This window comes from Conger conger, chromosome 15 (assembly GCF_963514075.1).
Source record: "Conger conger chromosome 15, fConCon1.1, whole genome shotgun sequence".
NCBI classification, from domain to species: domain Eukaryota; kingdom Metazoa; phylum Chordata; class Actinopteri; order Anguilliformes; family Congridae; genus Conger; species Conger conger.
Window position 1 is genome coordinate 12,796,325 of NC_083774.1, and position 20,447 is coordinate 12,816,771.

Consider the following 20,447-nt stretch of genomic DNA (forward strand, 5'->3'; position numbering starts at 1 on the left):
TCTGAATCCCACAGACAGCATTTATTGAACTTGGCAGCATGACAGAACATTTTAGATCATGGAACAGGAAATTTGGAGATTTGGTATGAGGGGGGGGATCTCTGAACAGCCACATAACAATAATTCCTGGGGATCCCAAAGCCTGCTGTATATCCCATCCTCATTTGCAGTTCCCTGCTCTGTATGTGTCCAACTACCAAGTTTGGGACAAGGACCGCCTCTAATTGCACAATTTTGATGCCTCAAAAAAAGCAGCTTTTGGGAAATTACAATGATGAAGACTTCATCTGAGCCTAAAGCTTGCGGAACAGGGTAAAGCGGACCAGGAGGCCATTTCAAAAACCCCCCAAAAAAACTTCATTTAGAACGTTCGTAAAAATTCTTGGGCCGGACAGCTTTGACCGCCAGCTGTTTTGAATAGAGGGGAGGGGGGGGAAAGAGACAGAGAGGGAGAGAGGGAGAGGGTTCCCGGCGCGATCAGTGCAGTGCATTAAACAGTGAAATACGCCCAGGCACCCTCCCTCGCGGGCGGCGGGGCCGGCGGCTGATTTAGTGCACGTCGCCCTCCTCTTCCTCTCCGAGGCCCGGGACGGCGGCCGCGGCCCCTCCGCTAATCGGACGCGTCCCCCCGCGCTTTGACCCGTCCCGCGCCGCCGGACCTTAATGGATTACCGCGGGTCAGAGGGCGCGCACGTTTGCGTAGCGGGGTCAGCTTTGTTCCCCCGCAGGAAACGTCCCTTCCTAATGGCAGCTGGGGAGCTCTGGGACCCCCCCCTCCCCGACCGACCGCATGTAGTATTTTCTCCTGCAAAGTGGTCGTTTGACCGCGGTGTTGTGGTTGCGGGGGGAGGGTGGGGACCCCTGCAAGTGAGTCGGTGAGAGGTTGCCCGCAGAGGAGAGCTTTTTACGGCTCCCCCAGAAGAGAACGTCAGTACGGAGGATGTGTGCTACATAACACTGAGGGCGGTACTGCAGCGAGCTACAAGACCTTAGCTTTCTACTCCTGGTAGCTAACGGTCTCCGAGGCAAAACGGCTCCTACATATTTAACATTTTTAAAATAAGCCAAGTTGCACAATTGCCAAGGGACGTGTCGTGTCATCTGTCAATGCGACAACATTAGGAGACGGCGCACAGGGAGAAAAAATAACAATGCCTTGACAGGGCTATTACTCGAAGCGAATTGAGGAAATACGTAGGAAGGAACCTTTAACATGACGAACGGGTACAGTCACAACACTTTTTCATATTGTTAGGGACACAAAAACAGCTGTCTCGGCAAGATGGTAAAACATGTACAAATGTAAATACAATGAAATGAAAGCTGATTGTACTTCAGTCTCACATTCATCTTTTGATCTCAAATCCAAATGCCTTGAATATAAAACAATAACACATTTCACTCTCCCCTGTTCCCATACCTTTGGAGGGCACCATATTATACCGTACTTCATGAAAAGCAAGGAAGCATATCTGAAATATGCTTTGAAGCTAATTTGGCCAGCGAACAAAACTTTCAGGGTAACATGTACAACAGACGGGAATCGAAAAAAACTCACTGGTGCATGGAATCACAATTGGACAAACTGTCACATGTCTGTGTTCGAAGGTTTTTTTAAATTTATTTTTTACTTGGTTTCTGGGTCAATCCCAATTTTTCCTATTTTCTGTTTTTCAGTAAAGTATATTTGTGACAGTGTCTCTGTATAAAGCGCTATACAAATGAAACTGAACTATACTGAATTCCCAGGTGGTGCACCACCATAGTACCCCCACACAAGACACTCAACTTGAATCGGTTCAGTAAATATCCAGGTGCAGACATTGGCAATAAACAATGAAAAGGATAAAAAGAAAACCGCATATAGATAGATACATTTATATAGCAAATTTCTCACATTCAAAGCACTTTAGAGTGATGAGGGGGAACTTGTGTCAACCACAACCAATGTGCAGCACCCACACCTGGGTGACACGACAGCAGCCATTTTGTGCCACAATGCTCACCACAAATCATTTTTGGCATAAATCCCTCTGCATGATGGCGTCTGTTTAATAAAGACCATACGCAATTCCCAGAGCCAGTACCTGGAAGGCCGTCAGGTCCAGCAGGGCGAAGCTGTTGAGGAAGCGCACGCCCTGCAGGGCCACCTGGATGACGGAGGGAGGGTAGCCCTCCTGGGGGCCGGCGGACGCGGGCTCGGGGGCCGAGCCGTGGAGCAGGATGCAGTAGAGCGTGTGCAGCACGCCCACCAGGTCGGTGGACTGCAGCAGGGCCGTCAGCCCCGTGGGGTCTTGCCGCTTGTTGTCGAAGATGCTGGGAGCGCTGGAGAGGAGAGCCACAATGGCGGCGTTAGGTGACGGTTTCCAGGTTTGTGCTACAGAAAACACAACTAAATGCATCTTTTAGCATGCAGCCCGTGACTTTTGATGGACGGCGCTAGTAGTAGGAGAGGGGAAAAGGGCTGAAGTAGGCTGTCAAGCAAAAGGACTTCACAGCTGCAAAGCGAAAAGGGGGAAGAGGGAAGGGTCATCTTTCACTTGGAATTAGGGGAAGGGTGTGAAAATTCAATCACTACAACACATAAAACATGCTGACTCCTTTAAACATGACAGAAGTATGTAACGAATACCCTCCTTTGCCCCTCTGGGCCTAACGCAAGGTGCACTTTCCCAAGGTTTTGAAGCACTGTGTTTACTCCCCCACCCAGCCGCCCGCACCCCCTTTTGAAAGCTGAAACAGGAGCAGAGCAGGATTAACACGGCGGGACCGTGACTTGTTCTGACAACCGGCGGCACCGCTTCCACCGCAACTTGAACGCGCATCGGGAGAACGCCTTTGTTGTGGAAGGCAGATTAGGAGAGGGAGAAAAACCGTGCCCCTGACGTCTGCCACGGCGCAGGTGAGGGGCTGGAGTAGTTGGGACGATCCGGTGAAGAGAACTGGGGCTGCCCAAAGAGCATGCCAGGGACAGCGTGGGAGGACCGAGAACTGCTGCCATTTCACAGGTCTACAGGAGGCTGGGTTATATTCTGGGCGAAGTCTAAGATCTTCTTGCCGCCTGTTCCTACAGGAATCTCTGGGCAAAGACAATTGGCATTCAGGGGATGCATCTCACCATATGGCCGCAAGCAAACCGGGTTTAACAAGCCAGGCAAGTAATGAGGCTTTTATTCCCCGGTGTGCTGTGTATAAGAGGGGGATCTGAATGAAAAGATTTACTATTACAAATTATTCAATCCAGAGTATGGTACTAGACCACGTTTCCATCTCGACTACGCTACCGGATGACTGACACTCAATACTTTATTTTTAAATAGAGGCTTTATAAGGCATCAGTAAACACCTTCATTACACCTTCAAATTGAAAGGCCTCCTTCTACCACTGCGCCCAACTGCCTATCAGTAAGGCCACGTGGAGGTATCCGTTTCCCTCCCGGATGCCAAGAACAGGTAGGAAGGCGTGTGCCAAAAACTCTTACAAGAGGAGGCTTTGATTGCGTGAGATTGCGCCAGTCATGCCGCCTCCCTCCAGAAGGCCGGGGGCTCCCGAACTGGCCCGTGGTGAAGGGGTCGGTAAGTTCCCTGGCCGTGTGAGGGGTAATTCACACCGGACAGAACCCAACCTGGCCGCACCCCGCCCCACCGCCCCGTCCACCCCGGAATCAATGCGTTTCTCACACGGCGTTCTGGTGGACGTCACGGGCTGCTGCTCGAGAGCTTCCCTTAAGAACCCCCGGAGGCGACGGGGCGGCGGGGCGGCGGGCGACGGGCCTCGGTCGGAGACGTAACCGAAGACGAGCACGTCCCGCTCGGCCTGTCGTGGTTCAGCGCATCAGCCTCACTTTTCACACGAAAGTGAGGCAAGGAGGATGATGGGACGCTTGCTGTAAATGCCGTTGAGGTGAACAAGGCCTGTAACCTTCTACTCTACACTTTCATTTTGTGTTAAAAATGGAGCCTGTGCGGTTGTGCTGCCTCACAAGGCCTTCTGAGCGAGGGGAGTCCCTCAGGTCTGGTTACCGAGAGGCCTGCAGTGAACGTCCGTCCACCATTAATTCAATAAGGCGACCGGACTAGACAGCTCTGTAATGGAGTCTCATCTGTTCTTCTGCCATTTAAAAAAAATCATTCTGCCAATTTGAACACCCTTGATTTAATTTGCCCCAATCATGATCACAAGCTCCTTTCCAGTAGAGAGAGAGCAGCCTTTCCCTTATACGCTCTACAAACTCGAAAGCCAGATCGTGACTCCACTTCTTCAAACAAAATAAGCCGCACTGGCAGAGAGCATCTGCTAATGCCTGTGATGTGATGTAATGCAGTTATTTACGCTCCTGGCTGCAATCACCGCCAAGACAGCTACATCACCACAAAAGATCACCACTGATCTCCATTAGAGATCAGTCCAAGCATCCCAAAGAGACATGGTACTCAGTAAGACAGGTGAGATGCTAAATCCACACAGTTCTGAGGAACCAACCACACAAAGAAAAACTGATCTGCTTTCAAGCTTACAGTACAGAGGCAATCATGAAGACTTGACGTGCACCCTGCCCTCCCCCAACTTGAAGAGTCTACCATATTTTGAAAGAATTTTTAATGTCAAAGATAATAAGATTTAAATGACCTCACTCCTCACTGGGTTATTTCAATCAAAGATAATAAGATTTAAACAGTCTCACTCTCCGTAAGGGTGCCAATCAGTCATGCACCCCCATGTCCAGAACTCTCGTGCCAGGCAATTAAAACAGCATCATTTATAAACCAGTTTATGATTTGCAGCAAAATTATGAAACTCGTTTTGACCTCCAGACAGAACTCGCGCCCATCTTCAGTTCTGGCCTCCGATACAGCTAGGGAAAGGAAATTCTTGGGCGGAACATTTTGGCAGCAACTGGGAAAGCCGCGTGACTCACTAATGCCAAACTTCCAGTGACCTCCCAACACCCAGGGACAGGCCGGCCGGGTGACCCTGCTGCTACCCGTTCTGAGCACAAGCGAGGCGCTGCGTTTTCTCACAGGTATTCAGGGACAGGCGCATGGTGACATGGGACGACAGACTGCTGGGCGTTGTTACAGCGCGCAGCAGGTGAAGGGCACGGGGCCCCGGGGCCGATGCCAGCGCACTTACGTACTCAGACTTACGTGAGAGCACGGATTCTCTGGACGGGAGAACGCACTGCCTGTACCCGTCAGCCATTTTGCTTAAGTGGTGCCTTCGTCCGAGTTCAAATTGTACGGAATCGGAAAGTAACATTTGGCAGGAGAGGCATATCCCGCATATATAAATGCAGAGGTAAATAGGCAAAGGTATGGAATTTCCACACTGAGACCGAGTTTGTCAAAAGGACCACACAGATCCAGTTAGAGGATAGCAGACACACATAGACTTTGAGTGTGTGGCAATTGGCTCAGGATATGTGCTTCGACTGAATGAGGCTGGTTGCGGAGGAGCCTGCATGTGGGGTTGGGGGACACCACTCACCGGCCTGTCACCGCGAAACACAGCCTGCACATGCTGTGCAGCAGAGCGGTGGCCTGCTGGAGGAAGGCGGCCATCTTGGGGCTCTCGTCCACCGGGCCTTGGACTGACAGGAAGCAGCTGTACAGCTTGTCTATCAAACCCATGTTCACCACGTAGCTGTAGGACAGAAAAACAACAGAGGAGCTTCAGGGGGAATTCGTAACATCTTCAAGAAAAAAAATAACACAAATTTGTTTTATTTTTAACTTGTTAGTGGTACCACCGTGGGTTACAGTGGAAAAAACTATTTTTGATAGGATCAAAATTTTATTCTTAAAGGTTGCACAGGAAATGAACTCATCAAAAGAACAATGGACAAAAACATGACTGCAAACGCATAACTGAAAAAACAGATAAAGAGGTCTGCAGACAATGAGTGCCAGAAAGGTCATCAAGGTCATCTTCACTACACCTGCACCCATTCAGAGACAACATCGGAGCCTGCCACTGACTTCTTGCAATACGGCCAAATCTGTTCAAGACTGACAGGTCTGTCTCCGCCCACTCAGTAACAAATCATCTGTAATTGGGCCATTAGGCTGTCTGTCTGCCGTGTCTCCTGGGACAAGGCCGGCACCGCTCTTCCACCTGCACAGGTGGCCCCGCCCTCGGGCCTACACCGAGCCGACGGCACCAGGAGGAGTCCCGGACCGCCGGACCGCCAAGAATGTCGAACCCCCCACCGACTCCAATATCCTACTCCGAGGATGGCCTACTCCAACCTCACGCCCTCCCCGTCTGTAATCCTGACCTTCCTCCCCTAACACTCCCTCCTCCCGCCCTCTCCCCTCCCCGGCTCTTTTTTTGTTGAGGCTGTCACTCGAGGAAACGCCGGCAATTACCGTCGCTCTCCCCCTCTCTGCGTCTCAATAGGTGACCTGTCACTTGAACCGAAGCCCCCCTTGTTACGACTTTATCCTCTTCTCCGGCTCGGCTGCCGCTGAAAGGGCCTTTAAACACGCCGTTGTCCTCGCCTGCTTTGAGGCTCTGTGTCCGTTTCAATGGCCGCTTTAAGTGTTCCGGCGCCCCTTGCCCTCCTGTGTGACATGTGCGCATACGAACCGGGGTGAGAATTCCCTGACGCATTCGTTATTTACACGGTAACCACGTTCAGGTGACTCCTACGACTGAGAAAAAGTATGGTGAGATCTTGCGAGTTTGTTAAGCACTGAAAAAAAACAGACAAAGAGCAGTTTAAGGCTGTTAAGGCTCTGGAGAAGGAAGAGGCAGCCAGCTACATTCAAGTAAAAATGATGCTGTTGGTGAACTTATTCCATAACCTCCGGCCCCCGCAGACCACTTCCCAGAACATGCACCGTATGAGGTAAGTCGGAGCAGCCTGCAGAGATTAGTCACTCGGAGGGATTAGAGCCGCGCTGGAGATCCGTTTCCCCCGTCCCGCTCCGTTTTTGGCGGTATCGCGGCCCCGCCGGGTCAGATGCGGGTTCGACAGGGACGGCCGCAGCTGCTCCGGCCCGATGAGACGCGGTTCTAGCGGGTGGCCTGCCTTTCCTCACGCAGGACCGCGGCGAAACCTCACTGGCTTCGCCTCAAAGGCCGGCCGGGCGGGGGCGTACCACCGCCGGCTCCCTCAGGCCCATTTTTTGGCTGCTAGTCTGCTTGACCCCAGCAGACGAGAGCCCGTCGCCCCGTCTCTGCCTCCCCCCCCCCCCCCCCGTGCCACGAGCGAAGCGCTGCCTATCGACAGCTCTGACACGGTACAGACGAGGAAGTGTCTGCGTCTACCGAGCGCTGAGCTCACACCCAGCGGGAAGAGTTCAGGCCGGGATCGGCTGACCCAGAGGAGATCTGACGACAAGAAAGGGAAAAAAAACTAACGCGTTCTGGAGACTTCCCAAATGTAATGTTTCAAGAGGTTCTTGTTGCGACATTTATATTTGGCCTCCTGGTCTCCGAGTCTCGTACGGAGGGAGCGGCAGTCCAAACAGATGGTAACAGATACCGGCAGTAACACAGCTGCAAATCTTACTGCAGTGCATACTTCCAGAGAATAAAAAAGAAGGAAAAAAAAAAATAGTAATAAAAAAAATAAAAAAGATAATTTTAGCAAGAACAAAAAATCTACTTATCTAGGAGCAAGGCGAATGGGTCAGGGAGGAGTGGTGAAACGGTGGAGAAAAGGTCAGGGTGAAGTGTGAGGAGGAGGGAAGAGGTGGATTGAGGGAGTGAGGGGTGGGGTTTTAGAAAGAGGGGATGGAGAGAGGGGTTGGTGCATAACCAACCCCTCTCTCCATCCCCTCTTTCTAAAAGAGAGAGGGATTGGGGGTTATGGAGAGAGGGGGTGGGGTTATGGAGAGAGGGGTTGGGGTTATGGAGAGAGGGGTTGGTGTTATGGAGAGAGGGATTGGGGGTTATGGAGAGAGGGGGTGGGGTTATGGAGAGAGGGGTTGGGGTTATGGAGAGAGGGGTTGGTGTTATGGAGAGAGGGATTGGGGGTTATGGAGAGAGGGGGTGGGGTTATGGAGAGAGGGGTTGGGAGTTATGGAGAGAGGGGTTGGGAGTTATGGAGAGAGGGGTTGGGGTTATGGAGAGAGGGGTTGGTGTTATGGAGAGAGGGATTGGGGGTTATGGAGAGAGGGGGTGGGGTTATGGAGAGAGGGGGTGGGGCTACAGAGAGAGGGGGGTTGGGGGTTATGGAGAGAGGGGGTGGGGCTATAGAGAGAGGGGTTGGGGTTATGGAGAGAGGGGTGGAGTGAAGAAGGGAGGGGTGTGTTAAAGATAAGGAGATGGAGTGAGGGAGAGGGCTGGGGTTATGAAGGGGGGGGGGGGGAGGTTGCGGGGCAGGGCATGAGCACCTGATGAGGTCCTGCACGCGAGTGTTGAAGGGCTCCAGGGCGGAGGTCTTGCTCTTGGTAACGGGGGAGGTTATGCGGGGGGGGTCTCCGCGGGAACCCTCAGGTCGAGAGGACAGCAGCGTCTCCAGGACAGTGGCGCTGGTCTGCAGCAGGCCGGTGGTCAGGCCCTCAAACACCTGCTTGTTGACACTGCGCCCGAAGATGGACGTGTCCTCATCGGGGACATAGAGCTGAGAGAGAGGACACACAAACAGAACATCAGCTTCTGTAGATGGGTTCACACCTGAAAACAAACCAAAAGCTAAATGACTGAAAATGGAGCCGAATAGGCTGCAGATATTTTCAGCCTCGAGAGGCAAAACACAGCTACTTACTGCAGAGGAGGCTGCACACACTGAGTGTGAGTGAGTGAGTGAGTGAGTGAACGAGTGAGCCACTGGGAACAGGTTCCATAATGATCCACCACGGTCCTTACATTTACATCATCTCATTTTGCGGTATTCAAATATCATAGATACTTATTTCAACGTCCACTGAAAATGTTAAATTATTTTAAAACGGTCTAACTCGGCTTCCAAATTTGGAATCAACATTTGTGCATTTTGTCGTACCAAAGCTAGCACTGAATGGAGGAGAGGTGGAGGGACCACCAACAGCTCGCTACAGCCTGTGGAGTCACTCGGAGGAACGAACCCGGGCTGGTTAAAAGGCACCCAAGCAACCCAGCCGCCTTTAGATTTGTTGCATGTAGGTCACTGTGCGAAATAGCTTCACATCAGATCGCCCTGTATGCCTCTGCTCTGCCCAAAAGTCCACTCCGATATCGGTCGCATGAAGGCCACTTGCAGCCATGGGTCGGTCAGACAGATTCAGGTTTTTATTAGTTTGTGCTGTGTGGCAGGGCTCCCACAGAAATATCTCCGGCTACTGACAGCACCTGTGAACACTGTAAGCAGCTGGTAAAAAAATACAAACCGGGGTCATTTAAAGCACGCGCAATTAAGACAAAGGGTGTGAAGGAAATAAGTTCCCCTTTGTCTGGTGCTAAGCCCATCAGGCTAAAGCTGGAATCCTGTTACTCCGTCACATAAATAACCGCACACAAGCCGCTTCATTATTCATTAGCTGTGGGCTCGGAGTTGGTGGTTAAAACTCACCATAACAGATTGTTTCTGGTGGCGTGCCAGGCACGAGAGAGTGAGAAGTCTCTGAGGAGCCTCTGCAGCGTAAGGGAAACCACTGCGACCCCACGACTGAAGAAAACCGCCGGTGCTTATGGGAGGTATTCTGTGTTCATCCTCCACACTGAGAGCCAATCTCCCTCTGCATATTCAACCTGTGTGTGTGTGTGTGTGCATATGCTTTGTTATTACAGTGTCGGGGAGGAGCTGTGGGACTTGAATTTTGGCTGGACAGGTAAACATAGCAGCTCTCTGCTGATGTAATCCAGCAGACAATCGCATAACTGCATGAGTGCATTCTCTCTCGCTCACACACACAAACAACAGAAACCACACACATTCACTACAAAGTGCAGGTATTTTTATACATTTTGATTTCACCATGTAGTAGAGTCATGTTTTGTATTTGGTTGCATATCCTTTGTATGCCAGGACTTCCTGATGTTGACCTATCAACATCATCAGTCTGCATGTATTATTTTCAGGTTGTCCTACAAGCAATACTAAAACCTTTTGCTTGTGAATGGATCTCGGTGGGTATTGTGGGGTGGGACTAGATTCAGCTGAATTATGCTGATACAGTATGGAACACATTTCTTGGCTAAATGGCATCAAGTCATCAAGGGTCCAAGGTATAAAAATCAAACCATCGAGCTGCTGCCAGATACACAGTAGATACTACAATAATTGTTGCTCCTGATTAATTTTCCTGTTGAACTCAATGGAAAAAAATATTTCCACAATTCTTGTGAATGGTTCGATTACAAAGAGAAAATTTAATATTTTCATTTGAGAAAAAGCAGAAAAAGAAAAGGTGACCCCCAAACATTTGAACGGCAGTGGCGCACTTGCCACACACACTCAAATACACAGACTACACACACCCACACAAACAAACAAACACACACCACACAGGTATAGTAGCACCATTAGGCAGAGCCTCAGAGATCAGCATGTCAGTGACACTGAATGAGTGTGTGCATGCATGTGTGTGTGTATGTGTATGTGTGTGCGTGTGTGTGTGTGTGCATGCGTGCGTGTCCCAAGTGGACTTAGGCAGCTCATTGCTTATCCTCACAGGTCAAGTTCAAAATGCACCACGGAAAGACATCCCTGATCAACCCTCTTAAAAACATGTCCAGAACTCAGCACGCTGTGATACGCTGTGGTGGCTGTCTGCGTGGGGCAGTTAGAGGGCGGGAACAGGGGTGCTGCTAACCGTGTCACTCATCACTCCTGCCACCCCCTCCCCCAAACCTCAGGAAACATGACTGCTACAGACTGGAACTCCACCATGGGAGTGGGGGCTGGGGTAATGTGTTTACTTAGGGGTCACTGGAGAGAGACAGATAGCAAGAGCGAGGGAGAGAAATGGCTAGAGAAAGAGGGAGTGCAGAGAGCAAAACAAGCAGGAGACAGACAGAGCTAAACAAAGAGGCAGACAGGTGGAGGTGGAGAGGCACAGGTAGTCTCTTAGACAGAGATACAGACACAGAGAGAGAGGCAGACAGGCAGAGTGATACAGAGAGAGAAAGACAGGCAGAGTGATTCAGAGAGAGGCAGACAGGCGGAGAGAGGTAGGCAGGCGGTGGAAGCACAGGGGCACAGGCAGTCTCCTGGGTGCGCATGGCTGGCCGCAGTGTGGCCTGTTCAGCGGGGCGCTGGACTGTAGCCGCCGCTCCTTTCAGAAAGGCCCTTTCCGCTCAGCCGCCTCGGGCCAACACCCAGCCATACAGACGCATGAGGAGGGCTAATCAAACAAGAGAAGGAGGGCTAATCAAACAAGAGCAGGAGGGCTAATCAAGCAAGAGCCGGGCGGGCTCGTCTTCAGCCAACGTCGCACAGACCAGACGGCGTTTGCCGACCGGTGCCCGGGTTTTACACAAGCCGTGACAAAGCGCACAAGTCCCGGGAACGCCCCTACCCTGACGTCTGTGTCCTGTCCCCTGCTCTCGTTGCACAGAGAGCCACACACGGCCCCGCGTTTCTCAACAATGGCTCCAAAACACACATCGCACCGTATCTTTTTTCTTTTCTTTTTTTTGAACGAATACGTCGTTTGATGTTGAATCTCCCCTGTCCATTAAACAGAGTACATTTCTCTGCTATCTGTGTGCTCACCGTGCTCCCGGTGAAGGTCTCATATAGTCCATCAGTCCTGGATAAAGCACCTATTTGATCCTGTTTTTTAGCTTGCTTGTGGCATGTTGGGCGTTTTCCCTTCTACACACCGCGCCCCGCCAGGAAAATAACCCAATTCTTCCGCCGGCGCTTCCATGCCGTACTGTACGCTCTCTGCCTGCTGAAAGAAGGTAGCGCGGTTCGTTTGTTTTCTCAGTTAATCAAAGCCCTGCTCAGGACCTCGAAACGTCTGCGCTAATTCCTGCTGAGCCGCGTTCGGACCGTGGGAGACGTGTGCATGACACAGCTTTCCAATTAGCAGACGGCCTGGCTGGCTGGTCCGCTCACCCAGCCACTGAACCACAGAGCTGCTGACTAAACACCGTGTGATGGACAGACAGCTGGCAGCCAGAGGGGCCCTCAGCACTGCCACCCTAACTGTTCCAGACATCCCATAATAAAGGAATCCACAGGGCCAGATCCCACTGGAGGAGGCCAGAGCAATGAACCCTGGGAACTGAGACAGGGCAAAGAACCAAAGCAGAGAAAAGCAACAGCAGAAAGATGCTCAGGTCTTCTTCTCTCCGTCACTCTCACACTCACACATAGTTACACATGCGCACACACGCACACACACATATACGTGCACACACGGGCGCACACACACACACACACACACACACACACACACACACACGTGCACGCACGGGCACACACACGCACGCACACGCACACACAAGCACACACACACACACACTGAGTGCGCTCTGTACGGAATGGATCACCCGTGAGCGGTCATGTCAAAGCGTTTGTTAACAGCGCACGTTCGACGCCGCTCCTACCATTAGCTGATGTAACAGCAGATCCATCAGGAAGGTGATCTTGTTGCTGAAGAGCACGTAGGAGCAGTTGCTATAGCAGCCGGAGCAGGCCAGGCAGAAGGTGTTCACTGCATTGCAAAGGGACCTGTGGGGGGGGAGAGGGGGGTTGAGAAATTAAACAGACTGGTCTGCACACAAACTTCCATCAAACATGTTCCAGGATGGACCCCCTCGTTCCTGCGGGTCTCATGTTTCTGCTGATCTGCGAGCTGACAGGAGCGTACGAGGTGGTCCGCTGCTCTATTGAATCAATCGCTAATTGTGTTAAAATTCAGCGTAATGGCTCTCACTGCACGGCTATAATAATCAGTCTTCCTTGGGGGGGAATTTTCCTCTGGTCCTCCCACACTCAACCCCCCCCCTCCCCCACCTCCCCCTCTGGTTTCTATTTTAGGGAAAGTAAAGCGCATTCTTCAGGACCAGCGAAACAGGAAGTGCCAGGAATGATTGACAGGGGAGCACTTCTGGAGTCTGGAGGGCAAATGCTCCATGGCGACGGCGGGAAGCCGGCCTCGCCGGCTCCGCCAGACGCCAAGGCGAGCGAAGGTCCAGGTACAAACCACCGCCAAACCCGCCTGGCTTTAAGTCCAGCCGAATGTTCTCCTCGCCCACCCACTGCCGGGAAAACTCCCTCGCCGCTTCCTCCACGCAGACCCAAGGCTCGCGTCTCTCCGCACCCCGAAAGCGGCCAATCAGATTGGGCCGTTCCGAAGGAGACCGTTTACCTCGCGACCGTAAATATTTTGATATCTACCATAACCTGAACATCTGCTACTCATTCACGGCAGAACCTCACCGCCGCGCAGAGCGAGGAGCGGGCGCAAAGATGTGGTCTCCGGTCTGTCCATATCTGCCCACGGACAAAAATATACATTTTACTTTCCAGGGGAGGGGGCTAGTGAGAATTCAATACCGCTATTCACAGCAAAGTGCAAAGAATAACTTTGGCAGCGAAGGCAGACTAACCAAATAATAACGTGACGTCACGGGGGAGCGGAGTCTGCTGCGGTCGGCGAGAGCGGTCCTCGCGACCGCGGTTTCAAAAGCCGCTGCGTGGAAATACAGATGGAACCCGTTAGAAGAGCACAGAGCAGCGATAAAATCAGTTGCCGTCAGAGCAAAAAATATTTTAAGAAGACAAAAAAAAAAAAGAGGCAGCAAAAGCTTCAGGAGAAGGAACCGGAGCCAGAGCTGCTGGCCTCGTTTCAATCCTGTTTTTTTACCTCCCGCATTTTTACCCACGATGCCCTTCGCCCTGTGGGAACGGCCGCTCTGGCCCGGGGGGCTCTGAGGGGAAGGGAGCGGTCCCGTGGAGTCCTGAAGGACAGCGAGCGTGAAAAAGGAGCAGCAGGGTTGAGAGGAGCGGTGATACAGGCCCCATTCAGCCAGAGGACGGGGGTAACACGAGACGCCCGCTCCAAAACTGTGCATTCTGGGCACCCGACCAGCGCCGCCACCGGTTGATTGATTCGACTGAAAAAAAAAAAGGGAGGGAAAAAAAAAAAAAGAAAGAAAGAAAGAAAAACACGTTTGTGTTCCTCCGTCTCTGCCAGGTTTTCAGTAACAATGGCCCCCGTCGTGGAATTCCTCCGACGACTTAAAGGCACGAAACGAAAGACGGCTGAAACGTGCGTTATCGCTCGCTTTCCGCCACCGATTTGTTTTTGCGCTCGGTGGCACGAGGAGACACAGGGGAGGCCTACGATAACCCTCCCCCCCCCAAAACCACCGCTACCACGTCACGCCGTGCCAACGGAGGTGCCGATTGATGGGCCACATGACACCGCCCCCGTTTCCAGGTGCCTGGCCGGGGGATCGAGGCGTCAGATGATCGGGACTGAAACTTAATTCTGAAATGGAGCCAAAACAATTTGGACACAGTTGATTTAGTTACAACACTGTCACCACTATGGATGGATGAGGATGGGTAGGCGGGGGGGTTGGGGCGGGGCACTGGAGTTGAAGCAGCAGGTTTTGAAAACATTCCATGACTAACTAAACGCTGCCACCTGTCTATTACACTATGAAACCGAGCCGCCGACATTAAGAGCATCACAACAATGGCCGTTTTATCACGCTGAATGATCCTTTGTCTGCCGCCAGGCGTATTTCTGCCAGTCGGAGAGGACGGGTTTCCGTGGAATGCCTCGGGAATCAATCAATCAAGACGACGTCTCGCAGCAAACACCTTAAGAGCAGAGGCAGGCAGAACGCACAGAAACACGAGCGTCTCTGAATGGAAGAGGTGAAGGCAGGGGCACATGCTAATTGGATGAAATGGGTCACACGGTCCACAGTTCTCAAACACCTCGTAAATAGAGAAGTTCAACGAGGAAGTGAAATAGTGAAATAGTGGGGGAAAAAAAAGCCTGCTTTATGCAAGAAAAATTTTTTTTGCCCCATGGCTTGCCATTATACAATTATAATGTTTATGTTCGACGAGAAAGAAATTATCTGAACAAAAGGAACCTTGAGTACTTCAACCGACTGCTTTTATGCCAAGATGGGTCGAATGGCATGTTGTCCCGATTAAATTTCATTTCAAGTATGACTGTAATACGGTTTTGTAAAAAAAAAAAAAAAAAAACAATAGAAACAATCTTTAATTTCAGTAAAGCAAGATAACAAACCACAAGTACCGCAGCGGATGCAGTTTGTGACAACATCGCCCAGGGAGGGAGGGTTTTCATTCGGCTGGGATGACAGTGTCTCGTTACTCACTAGCGACCCCTGCTGGTCAACTGAGCCCCTGTGGCCCACCAATCGAGCATCAATGAAGGGTTTTGTGTCTCCGCGAGTCTGACAAACTGTGGTGCCACAGTCCGTCACAATAAGCGCTCATGAACTCAAATAGACTTTCCAATCAGCAAACAAAAAAAGGATTCAAAGCATGACAAAGAATGATAAACATGATTCTACAGTGCTCCCATTTTGTTCCTGAAAATTGCAGTGTGCCACCTGGAAAAATAATTCAGGGGCACATTTACTAATTTGGATGCATTAGCATGCTACTACAATTGAACAATTATTTGTGCTCCTTGATGATAAAAAAGTCAGTCCGGCTAAATGATCTCATAAATTATCTGGGGAACGCACACAGGAGCCCGGTGGAACAGCGAGGGCGGGTACAGCTGTGTGGTCTCTAGGCTGTAGTCCGCAGGAAGCCCTCAGAGGACACACCAGCACGGTCTCTCCAGGGCAGAATTACGCGAGATCGCATTAGGAATTTACAATGCACGGGATAAGCCCGGGCCCAGGTGGCTCGTGCTGGTGGCTGGCAGATTAAAGGGCGCACGACTAATTTCTTTACTCTAATCTTATTAAAGGGGAAAACAGCTGTCGGCCGTCACCGTCCGGGAGCAAATCTTACACTACAACAGCACAACAAGCCCGGCACATTACCGCGAGACACAATGGCACCGAGCACAGTAGCAGCTCCGCAGACACCAGCCTGCTTTCAGTCAACATTCCAGCTTTGAGCTTACTGGTATAGGCCTTTCCTTCACAAAGTCCTTTGGAGAGTTGTTTTTAGCAATGAATTCACAGCGAAAAAATTTTTTTTAATCATTAGTTAAAGTTAAAGATGAAATGCAGACTGAATGCCAGCCGCTATCTTTGCGTTGACATATTTCTTACATTGTCTATCTTACAAGTCTTAAATAAAACCACTTGGCTAATTTGCTGCAACGCAATGACAGACAACAAAACTTACTTTTCCATTTAAAGAATAATACTGATAATAATACAGGAATATTCAGCCAAGTGAAATGACACATTTTGAGAGCTGCCATTTGCTTGGCTAATTGTAAATATTTTTCCGTTGACATGGGGGGCCCATCGCGCCTCCATCCACCCATAACTCAAAGCGCTGGCTTGGGGGAGCGGACCTCAGACATGTTCAGACCGGCCGGTGGACGTGGCGTCACACACAGGCGCTTGTTAACCGTGCGGTGCGCTGCGGATCGCACTTCCACACCCTGGCACCTCCGTGCTCTGAATACAGCCCCCCCCTCCTGTAATTGCGCTTGATTAATGTGACACCCTATACTGCCGCTCGCCAAATCTCCGCCTCTGGCCGTCCGTGCTGATAATCCCACGTAAAAAATTTTGAGGGCCAATCTGGGGAAGTGACAGGAGGCAGTGCCGTTCTCGTGTTACCCACAGGTACGGCGAGCTGACCCACGCGAGTGAGCGTGTGTATCTGTGTGTGTGTGTGTGACTGTGGGTGTGCGTGCGTGTGTGTGTGTGTGTGCGTTTGCGTATCTGTATCGTCAGTCAGCCCTGCATTCCTCCCTCTCAGAGCCCTGGAGCTCCTCTTGTCAGAGTTCACATCCGACGCACCCGCCTCGCCGAACCCGACTCCCCCGACCGCGGCGTTTAGCGGCCCCTCCGCCTCCGCCCGCCAGACCGCTCCGCCCGCGAACAACAGCGGCATTGTTAATCTCCCCATAATGCAGCCTTATCTTGTAGACGGCGGATTACGTTTCCCAACAGGTCCGCTCTGCCGAGCCTCGCTGGGGGGACGGCGAGTTGGGGGGACGGGGGTGGGGTGGGGTGGGGGGGGGGGGTGTACAGGAGATGCGGATAACAGGCTGTGTAATCTGCTCACCTACTTTAAACAACTTGACCTTGTCAACAGCAGTGGGTACGACCGCGGTTGACAACAAATGGTTAATCCAGGCGTATTGGGGGAACGGGACCAAAAGAGGAGAGGGTGGAGGGTAGAGGTGGAGGAGAACCTTTTGCGACAGCACAGCTACACATCCCTCATACCTGTGGGACCACAGGAGCCAGAGTCTCTGCCATTTTGCGAGGGGGTGCATTTGCGTTTGACCTTTGGATCAGAGTGACCTGATCTCGGTTTATGTCTCTAAGAAGTCTGTTCTGCATCCCAGGGGCAGATACAGCGCAGATAAACATGGGCAGATGGCTCTGTGTGCACGTGTGTGTGTGTGGCATGCATGCGAGTGTGTGTGGGGAGCTCCTTGTGATATCCCCTGTCATTCTGGCACTTAAGACACTAAAAATAAGAAGCCACAAAGCAGGCAATGACTTGTTATTATATTGAATGTCACTACAGTAGCTGGGTCCCTCCAGTGTAGTTGCTGCATTTGGTGTCGCTCTCCCTTTAAAATGTACATTGCAATGTTATACGAGCTATCGGCTTATAAATGTGTTTTCGACAGCAGAGATGCCCTGTATTCCCTCGAAGTGCAAAATACACCCCTCATTAGCCTCAGCTAAAGATGTTATGCTCTGTTAGCAGATATGAGCCTTGGTACTAAAGGTGTAAAGGAATTCATATTCAACAGTAGAAGTGAAAGAATCGCTTCTAGTTTTCGACTACCGGAAGAAGTCATTACACTATAGGAAGCAAACCAGTGATGAAACAAAATGACAGTTACCGAAGTATATTAAAGACAATGGATCGGATTTCCAATTAGGAATAAAGTAACCATAGTAACATATAGGGCACAGTTAAAGATTAAAGCGCGTAAACATTGTACGTATCATTCCTGTGAGAACATCGTACACCGCAGCGACACGACAAAACCTCCCCCGAGATCACCGGTCCGTTCTTCGGAAAACGAAAAGGAAACCCCCCAAAAAAACCGAAAGGGCGCCAATGCTCTCGTACATGAGCCCCATTCATCACGCTTCCTGCCCCAGGGCCCGCAGGGTGGATGAAGTGAGACCCGAAACCAGGGCTCGCGTTCACCGCGTCTCTCCCCTCTCCTGCGCGCAGTCAGCCGCGACCGAGGCGTACACCTCCCGGGAGACCCCCAAACATTTCCAGGTCGGACCCGCAGCCTTCCAAAAAAATAGAGGCTTTTGACAAGAAAAAAAAAAAGAGGTAGAGAGAGCGAAAGAGTGAGAGAGAATCCCTTCTGCCGGACCGCCACACAATCCCTTCCTTTCAGCCCGCTCGCGATGACATTTAATTTGATTCTGCGGCCGATCGTTGCGATACCCCCGGAGCGCTTCCAGGACTTCCATTCTGGTGGACGTCGCGCGAGCGGCGGGGGCCAGGGCCACTCCGGCGAGGCGGGGCCCCGCGCCGTAACGGCATCCTGAAATGACACCGCGCGCGGCCGGCTTTGATTTCATTGGATAAGCCCCGCGGCCGGTCACATGACACCGCCATGGGGGCTGCGACGGCTCGTTAACCCGCCGCCCCGCTCATCCGCTGTCCGTACCACACCGCTAACCGCCGCAATCAGCCATGATTCCTTTTCAACCGCTGCCGATGCTGTTGGGATGTCTTTGTGGCCTTGGTCGACGGTGTGGGGTCGTCTTTTTTCCTGTGTGGTGCTTCCTCTCTTTTTTGAGTTTTCCGATGTCACTAGCCCTTTTCGTCACTGTCCCTTTGAGCGAGGCACGGGTATCGATGGTAAAGTTTCTTAGGATCAGCTGGGACTCCCTACTTTAGGAGTCCTTATTGAGTTGGCACCTTGGATAGCCTAGATGGTTAGGTACGAAATGGATGGTTTACTTTGGCGGAACTACCACGCATACCCATGGCACTTCCCGACCTCTCGTGAGGCTAGGCTAAAGCGGAATAGAAGCTGATAGTTGAGATTGCCCTCTCTCCTCCAAAGCTCTTTTTCCTGGTGTCCAGCTCCGCCCCACCTCTCCTCCCCCGGTCACCGTTGCTCTACGTCGCCCCCTGTGGACAGAGACCTGCACCACGCACCTCCCGCCCCCCCTAATGCCCACTACCCCGGCTGCCTGAGCCTGCTCCTCAGGCCAGGTCACAACACGCTCCAGCCGAATAACAACAACCCCAATGAAGACTGGCGAAGATGAGCGCCTACACGGTAGCTCAATGCGGCGTTGCCACGCTACAGAGGACCTCAGCCGCAGCGTGTTTTAGCCTGCCCTTCCTCTCCAGGTCTCCGGGGAAACGGGCAGCAGGGAACGGAAACAGCCAGACTGGGATTTACACATACGTAACCTCTGGCCACATTAACTCCAGATGAGTGACAGGAGTGGATTATTGAGATTATATTTTGGCGTCACTTTTTTTACACAGTGAATAATATTCACATCCCACTGTTCAATCTTTACATGAAATGATACTATATTAATCGAAGGTATGTTTGCTCATACATTTTTGATTTAGGAGCATCTCAAAGAACATGAAAAAATAAATTACTCCACATATTACAGCCATATGGATGCAAGAACGCATAGATGCGGCATGCAAACTTTTTATTTACTGGGGAGTATGGGAGCGAATGTTCAGGAGGCGGATGTTGCAGGAATATTTAGGGGCCATCGTGGCTTATTTATGGTTTCTTCCGCCTGCTCCATCCCCGCACCTCGGCAAGCTCCCAGGGGAGAGAGCCTCAGAGACCCGCGGCGATGCTAACGTCGTTTAGCGGAACAATTAGCTCGCCAGAGCAGCGGCACCGAGGCCGACATCGACCCTCGGGAGGGGAGCGCTCCGTCTGGCTCGCCGCTGCCCTTCCGGTTAATGGCGAGCCTCGTTCCAGAGGCGATCGATGGCGCAGCATTACAGCGGGCGGATAAGCAGCGGGAGCTCTGCGGCTCCTGCCGTCTCTGAGAGCCTTCCTGAAGAGAGATAATGATAATGAGCTAATGCGGTGTCCTTGTCAGATGTTTTGCGGCGAGCGAGCGTCAGGGGATGGCAGGCCGCACTTCGGAGCCCAAATGGCTTCCTGTGCTCCGACCCCCTGCTCCCCCAAGTCATCCCAGTGAAACCCGCAAGCCTGTGCAATTCACCACCGCCTCAATGTTCATATCGCCGCACCTTTGAACCTTTGCAAATGTTTCAGAAAGTGTATTTTCCGTTTTCAGAAAACTACAAATCCCAAGGGCAGTCACCTGACCAGAACAATTGCAGAAGAAGCAAAACATTTCAGAACACCATAGACATGAGACTGATGTGCCCTGAGGG

The 20,447-nt window shown here is 51.6% G+C and overlaps 1 protein-coding gene across 3 annotated transcripts in view; it reads right to left on the reverse strand.

Annotated features, from left to right (window-relative positions):
* Nucleotides 1-20,447, reverse strand: part of scaper (S-phase cyclin A-associated protein in the ER) — a 102,048-nt gene that overhangs the window by 13,065 nt on the left and 68,536 nt on the right. For all 3 annotated transcript variants that reach the window (XM_061222574.1, XM_061222573.1, XM_061222575.1), the window contains 4 exons: nt 12,488-12,611; nt 8,344-8,573; nt 5,489-5,644; nt 2,088-2,325 (listed from right to left, as the gene is read on the reverse strand). In XM_061222574.1, coding sequence (XP_061078558.1) covers nt 2,088-2,325; nt 5,489-5,644; nt 8,344-8,573; nt 12,488-12,611 — 748 coding nt within the window. The remainder of the gene's footprint in view (nt 1-2,087; nt 2,326-5,488; nt 5,645-8,343; nt 8,574-12,487; nt 12,612-20,447) is intronic.